The sequence below is a fragment of the Eriocheir sinensis genome, chromosome 44 (genome assembly GCF_024679095.1).
Source record: "Eriocheir sinensis breed Jianghai 21 chromosome 44, ASM2467909v1, whole genome shotgun sequence".
Taxonomy (NCBI): domain Eukaryota; kingdom Metazoa; phylum Arthropoda; class Malacostraca; order Decapoda; family Varunidae; genus Eriocheir; species Eriocheir sinensis.
Window position 1 is genome coordinate 13,907,923 of NC_066552.1, and position 7,500 is coordinate 13,915,422.

At 45.8% G+C, this 7,500-nt stretch overlaps 2 protein-coding genes across 9 annotated transcripts in view; one reads left to right on the forward strand and one right to left on the reverse strand.

Moving 5' to 3' along the window:
- Window positions 1-864, forward strand: part of LOC126980591 (uncharacterized) — a 2,247-nt gene extending 1,383 nt beyond the window's left edge. For all 3 annotated transcript variants that reach the window (XM_050830680.1, XM_050830679.1, XM_050830681.1), the window contains one exon: window positions 1-864. This exon is cut by the window's left edge and continues 243 nt beyond it. In XM_050830680.1, coding sequence (XP_050686637.1) covers window positions 1-711 — 711 coding nt within the window. In that variant the 3' untranslated portion in view covers window positions 712-864.
- Window positions 1-7,500, reverse strand: part of LOC126980589 (tyrosine-protein phosphatase non-receptor type 4-like) — a 98,826-nt gene that overhangs the window by 44,470 nt on the left and 46,856 nt on the right. For all 6 annotated transcript variants that reach the window (XM_050830675.1, XM_050830670.1, XM_050830671.1 and 3 more), the window contains one exon: window positions 6,998-7,169. In XM_050830675.1, coding sequence (XP_050686632.1) covers window positions 6,998-7,169 — 172 coding nt within the window. The remainder of the gene's footprint in view (window positions 1-6,997; window positions 7,170-7,500) is intronic.

Consider the following 7,500-nt stretch of genomic DNA (forward strand, 5'->3'; position numbering starts at 1 on the left):
CCTCCTCCTCCTCCTCCTCCTCCTCCTCCTCTTCCTCTTCCTCTCGTCGCTGGTTTAGGCTTTTCAAATCCACCGCTAGCAACGCCGCTTTCAACTCCACTTCCTTCAACACCGCCGAGTTGTCTGACACCTCCACCTTCAGCTCCACTTGTTGTCGCTTTTGGCTTATCAACACCACAACCACCACCACCACCACTAGCAACACCACAGAGTTCTCCACCTCCTCCACCTCCAATGGCTTCCGCTCCACCACCTCCCGCAACACCAACTCGTCCTCCACCTCCTCCTCCACCTCCTCCTCCACCTCCACTCCACGCCACGCAGCACACTCCTGGACAGCACACACCACCACCACCGCCACCACCACCACCACCTCCACCACCACCGCGCCCCCGCCACCACACTTTACCACCTGCTCCTCCACCTCCTCTGTTTCCTCCACCACCACCACCACCACCACCACCACCACAACCACCACCGCTAAACCCAAAATCGCTGTTCTTGAGTTGCGTGATCTTGCTGTTGTTTTCTTTCTTTTTTTTAATTTGTGTTTTTTTTACTTTTTTTGTTTTTGTTTTTCTTTATCTCATGTCCTTTTCGTTAGTCTCTCTCTCTCTCTCTCTCTCTCTCTCTCTCTCTCTTCTTCTTTTTTCTTCTTTTTCTTCCTCTCTTTCTTTCTTTTTTTCTTTCACTTCCGCCTCACGCTGCTAAGTCTTTCTGCTTCCTTGCTCTCTCTCTCTCTTTCTCTTTTTCTTTCTTTCTCTCTCTCTCTCTCTTCCTGTTTTCACTTCCGTCTTTTATTATTTTTTTCTCTTTTCTCTCAATCACTTTCTCTCTTTTTCTCTCCGTCTCTCTCTTTCTTTCCTCCAATTTCTCCCTTTTCTCTCCACTTTTGTTTCCTTCCCTTCCCTTCAGTCACATCTAGTTTAACTTTGACTTAATTCTGTAATAATAATAATAATAATAATAATAATAATAATAATAATAATAATAATAATGTTTTTCTTTTTTGTCTTTACGTGTGTGTGTGTGTGTGTGTGTGTGTGTGTGTGTGTGTGTGTGTGTGTGTGTGTGTGTGTGTTGTGTGTGTGTGTGTGTGTGTGTGTGTGTAGCAACAGGAAATGATAACAGTAACTAGAAATAGATGGTGGTGGTGGTGACATTGGTGGTGGAAACAGGGATTGTGGTAATAGGTGTGGTGGTGATGATTGTGGTGGTGATGATGGTGGTAGTGGTGTTAGCTGTGGTGATGGTGGCGGTGGTGGTGACCTGTATAATCTCATCACCGGACATCCGATGTAACTCTTGCACAATGAGAGAGAGAGAGAGAGAGAGAGAGAGAGAGAGAGAGAGAGAGAGAGAGAGAGAGAGAGAGAGTTTGGCTATCACCTCTACGTACACACAGCTGGCAAGTGATCACACACACACACACACACACACACACACACACACACACACACACACACACACGTGGATATGAATGAAAACAATAGTAATAGTGGTGATGGTGGTGGTGGTGGTGATGGTGGTGGTGGTGATGGTGGTGGTGGTGGTGATGGTGGTGGTGGTGATGGTCGTGATGGTGGTGGGGATGAAGGTCGTGATGGTGGTGGTGGTGATGGTAGTGGTGATGAAACATACCAGAATTCTCTCTCTCTCTCTCTCTCTCTCTCTCTCTCTCTCTCTCTCTCTCTCTCTCTCTTTCTCACTATCAGACCACCTGTCGTACTACGCATCACACACACACACACACACACACACACACACACACACACACACACACACACCTGTTTCCAAGCTGTGTGTGTGTACCTGTAACACACACACACGCACACACTTGGCACTCGTCTCTCAACTATTTCCATCCTTCTGACTTTTTTCTTTTTCTTTCAACTTTTTTTCTTTTTTCTTTACATGACCTCATTATCTCTCTTTCCTTCCTTCCTTCTTTTTCGTCTTTCTTTCCTTGCTGACGTAAAAGAGGAAGGAGGGAGGAGAGAAAGAAGGAAGAAGGAGGAAAAGGAGAAGGAGGAGGAGGAGGAGAGATAAATATAATCGTTACGTGCTACATTCCTTTCTTTAATCCATTCTTTTCATTCTCTTCCTATTTCTTGTGATCTAAATTATCTTCCTATCTCCCTTTCCTTCCTTCCTTCCTTCCTTTTTCCTATTATTCCTTCCTAGCTGACGAGAGAGAGAGAGAGAGAGAGAGAGAGAGAGAGAGAGAGAGAGAGAGAGAGAGAGAGAGAGAAAATAATAAGAATGAGAAGGGAAAGGAGACGAAAGGGAGGAAGAAAATGCAATCAGGAAAAAAGAAAGAAGGGAAGGGAAAGAAAGGGAGAAAAATGAGGAAAAAGGAAAGGAAAGGAAAAGAAAGAGAGGAAAGATGATGATGAGGAAAATAATATAGAAGAGAGAGGAAAGGAAAGAAAGGAGGAAGGAAAATTATAAAGAAAACAGAGAGAGGGGAAAGGAAGGGAAAGAAAAATATAGATTGAAGGAAAAGGAAAAGGAGGAAATTAAAATGAAAAGGAGGAAATATTTAATGTGAAAACCAGACATCATCATCACCATCACCACCATCACCATCACCACCATCACCATCACCATCACCACCACCACCACCACACAGGTACATATATATAATGGTGTTCTGTTTTGTGATGATATGGTGATGAAGATACTGTTTACATCACCACTGACAACACCATCACCAAAATCACCACCACCACCACACAGGTACATATATATAATGGTGTTTTATTTTGTTATGATATGGTGATGAAGATACTGTTTACATCACCACTGACAACACCACCACCACCACCACCACGAGTATTTCTTAGTGTGGTGATATATGGACAATGGACACCACCACAACCACATCACCACCACCACCACATCACCACCACCACCATCATCACCACCACCACCACCACCACCACCTTCACCACCAAATGTTGTAAGACTGAATTAACTAAGAACGAGATTACACTTAACACCGGACATCACCACCACCACCACCACCAGTATGTATCACCAGGTGTCCAAACTAAATGGAGGTGAGTGGGAACGTGACAAGACTCATTAATCACCATCATCACCACCAACAACAACACCAATTTTTATAATTTTTTTCTAACATGATTTTCCGTGACAGAGTGACTGTGTGTGTGTGTGTGTGTGTGTGTAGGTAGGTAGGTAGGTATGTAGACATATATCCAGTACCCCTCCCCCCCAACACACACACACACACGGCAGAGTCCACCATGTACGTTTCTGTGTACGTGTGTGTATGTATATGTAAATGTGCGTATAGAAATCTCAGGGGCCCAGAATAACACACGAACGCGCACACCGCCTCCTCTACCCCACACGACCACAGCGGAACTAAAACCGAGACTTCTCACCCTCGGAAGCTAGGAAGAGAGCGAGAGAGAGAGAGAGAGGGAGAGAGAGAGGGGGAGAGGGAGAGAGAGAGAGAGAGCCTACCCAAGTTATCATACGCTCTCCGATTCTGATTTCTCTTTTTTTCCCCTCTATCTCTCTTTCTCTCTCTCCTCCTCTGTATTCGTTAGTGTAGAGTATTGGGGGTGGTGGTGGTGATGAAGCGGTGTTGAGGTGGTGGTGTTGTGGTGTTGGTGGCGTTGTCGTACGTCTGGAAGCGCGTCATTCATTCATAGCTCGTGCGCCTAAGATGAATGAAGGGCCGAAAAGCAGTTAACCGCCCCCCATTTTGCTTCCCTTCCTTGTTTCCCTACGCCCCCCTTACCCATCCCTGCCCATTAGATCACACACCCCTTCCCTTCCCTTCCTAAAGTTACTAATCCTTACCTTCATTTCCCTTACCCAACCCTACTTTTCCTTCCCTTACCTCACCTTCCCTCCCATGTTTACCTACGCCATCCTTACCCATCCTTACCCATAAGATCACATACCCTTTCCCTTCCCTTCCTAAAGTTACTAATCCTTACCTTCATTTCCCTTACCCAACCCTACTTTTCCTTCCCTTACCTCACCTTCCTCCTGTTTCCCTACGCCATCCTTACCCATCCTTACCCATAAGATCACATACCCTTTCCCTTCCCTTCCCAAAGTTACTAATCCTTACCTTCATTTCCCTTACCCAACCCTACTTTTCCTTCCCTTACCTCACCTTCCCTCCCCTGTTTCCCTACGCCATCCTTACCCATCCTTACCCATAAGATCACATACCCTTTCCCTTCCCTTCCCAAAGTTACTAATCCTTACCTTCATTTCCCTTACCCAACCCTACTTTTCCTTCCCTTACCTCACCTTCCCTCCCCTGTTTCCCTACGCCATCCTTACCCATCCTTACCCATACGATCACGTACCCCTTCCCTTCCCTTCCCAAAGTTACTAATCCTTACCTTCATTTCCCTTACCCAACCCTACTTTTCCTTCCCTTACCTCACCTTCCCTCCCCTGTTTCCCTACGCCATCCTTACCCATCCTTACCCATAAGATCACACACCCCTCCCTTCCCTTCCCTTCCCAAAGTTACTAATCCTTACCTTCATTTCCCTTACCCAACCCTACTTTTCCTTCCCTTACCTCACCTTCCCTCCCCTGTTTCCCTACGCCATCCTTACCCATCCTTACCCATAAGATCACATACCCCTTCCCTTCCCTTCCCAAAGTTACTAATCCTTACCTTCATTTCCCTTACCCAACCCTACTTTTCCTTCCCTTACCTCACCTTCCCTCCCATGTTTACCTACGCCATCCTTACCCATCCTTACCCATAAGATCACATACCCCTTCCCTTCCCTTCCCTTCCCACCCTTACCCATTACCTCAACCTCCATTTCCCTTATTCAAACCCTCTTTTTCTTCCCTTACCTTCCCATCCCTTCTTCTCTATCCCTTCCTTCCCCATTAGAATCACACACCCCTCCCTATCCCTTCCCTTCCCTTCCTTACCCATGAAAGGCTTGTAGGGAAGGGAAACTGATCTCTGGAACCGAGGAAGAGAGCTTGTAGGAAGGGGTGACAAGTTCTTCATGGAGAGCTTGTAGGTAACGGTGACTGGGTGACTGACATTAGTGGAACTGATCTCAAGTAACCAAGGTAAGAGACAGCTTGTAATATGGGGGTACAAGAGGAGACAGGGAAAGCTTGTATTGACCAGGAAGGACATGACTGGGTGACTGACATTGCTGGAACTGATCTCAAGGGCCCAAGGAAAAAAGGGACAGCTTGTAATATGGGGGTACAAGAAGGGGACAGGGAAAGCTTGTATTGACCAGGAAGGGACAGCTTGTATAATGAGGTGACAAGTTCTTCATGGAGAGCTTGTAGGTAACGGTGACTGGGTGACTGACATTGCTGGAACTGATCTCAAGGGCCCAAGGAAAAAAGGGACAGCTTGTAATATGGGGGTACAAGAAGGGGACAGGGAAAGCTTGTATTGACCAGGAAGGGACAGCTTGTATAATGAGGTGACAAGCTCTTCATGGAGAGTTTGCAGGTAACGGTGACTGGCTGACTGACATTGCTGGAACTGATCTCAAGGAACGAAGGAAGGAAGGGGCGTCTCAACTCCATTCCCAAACCCATTAGAAGTGTTCGAACCTAATGAGGAGTTAATGATTCCTAATGGTGTGAACTGAATTGGTACTAACACACAAACGAACGCACACACACACACCTCCTCATGCACCCCCCCAAAAAATTTCATATCCCTCCCCCTCCTCCTTCTCCTCTTCTTCCTCCTCCTCCTCCTCCTCCTCCCAGACAAGCGTGAGAAAAAGAAAGCCAGTTTGGGAAGGTAATTAAGAGAGAGAGAGAGAGAGAGAGAGAGAGAGAGAGAGAGAGAGGGAAGCAGGGATAAATAAATTGATACCTGCCTCTCTCTCTCTCTCTCTCATCCAATCAATAAGAAACTCCTCCCGCACTTCCATCACACACACACACACACACACACACACACACACACACACACACACACACACACACATCCATCCCCTTTGCTTTCACCCACGCACTTTTTTTTTGCGTGGGCGCACACACACACACACACACACACACACACACAATCCCAGCGCCATTTCCTTCAGGATATGACTATTGATCAGATTGTGTGTGTGTGTGTGTGTGTGTGTGTGTGTGTGTGTGTGTGTGTGTGTGTGTGTGTGTGTGTGTGTGATAGTTACCCACGCCTACGCTTTCTCAAACCCTCCTCTTCCTCCTCCTCCTCTTCCGGCACGATCAATATAATTATAAAATCGCTTAAGTGCAAGTCAAATTATGCAGTTTATTACGTGTGTGTGTGTGTGTGTGTGTGTGTGCGCGCGCAAACACACACACACACACACACACACACACACACACACACACACACACACACACTTAAAAAAACACACCCAAAAAACAAAACAAACACCATTTTTCCTCATTTATCTTTCTTTTTTCTCCTTTTTTTTTCCTTGCAAGTAAATAAAGAAATAGAAAGAAAGTAAGGCAAATCAATTTCCTTTCTTAAAAAGCAAAACCTTCACCAGTATCTTCCACTTCCTTTCTTTCTTTCTTTTTTCTTGCTTTCTTTTTCCGTGCCAACCCAAGCAAGAAATACAGAAAATAAATTAAACAAAGATAACAATAATGTTTTCCCAAGCCAATCCAAAATCCCAATGCAAGAATACAAGTAAGATAGTAAGATAGTGAGTGAGCGAGTGAGCGAGTGAGTGAGACGGTGAGAATAGGCGTACAGCATCACTTACCTTTCTTTATCTTACTCCCACATCATCACCAGCATCATCAGCCATTATCTTAGCACACGTAGTTTCCATTTCTTATCTTCTAACTCTGTCTTATCAATGGTATCTTTTGTATCCTATCTTTAACCTGAAGAAACTAACACATTCTTGGTACACACAGTTTCCATATCTTATCTACTAACTCTATCTTATCGACGGTATCTTATCCTATCTTTATGACCTAAGAAACTCAAATTTAACACCTTGATCTTGCTTACCTGATGGTCGGGCGAAGGTGACGCCCCCACATCGCTCTCGGCGGAGGAGGCGGAGGATGAGGCGGAGGAGGATGGCACGGGGGGCGGGGCGAGAGGGGCACGGATCACGCCGACCCCGTCATCCACCCCTACGGCCAGTCGCTCCCCGCCCTCGTCCGCCAGCACGGCCTCGCTGTGGACGGAAAAATGGGCGTGAGTGAGTGAGTGAGTGAGTGAGGGAGTGACGAAGGGAAAGAGGGTAGGGTGTTCAAATAGATAGATAGATAGTTAAATAGATAGAGATAAGAGAAAGAATAGGAAGGAGGAGGAAAGAGAGAAAAAGAAACAAGAAAGTTGAGGAAGAGGTCGAGGGAGGAGGAAAAAAAAGGGAGGGAAGAAGGAAGCTGAGAGAGAGAAAGATAGATGCGAGGGAGAGTGGAGAAAAGAATAACAGAAGGAGGAATGAAAATAGGAGAAGAAAATATGGAAAAAAAAAAGTTATGAAGGAGAGAAATGAGAAGGGT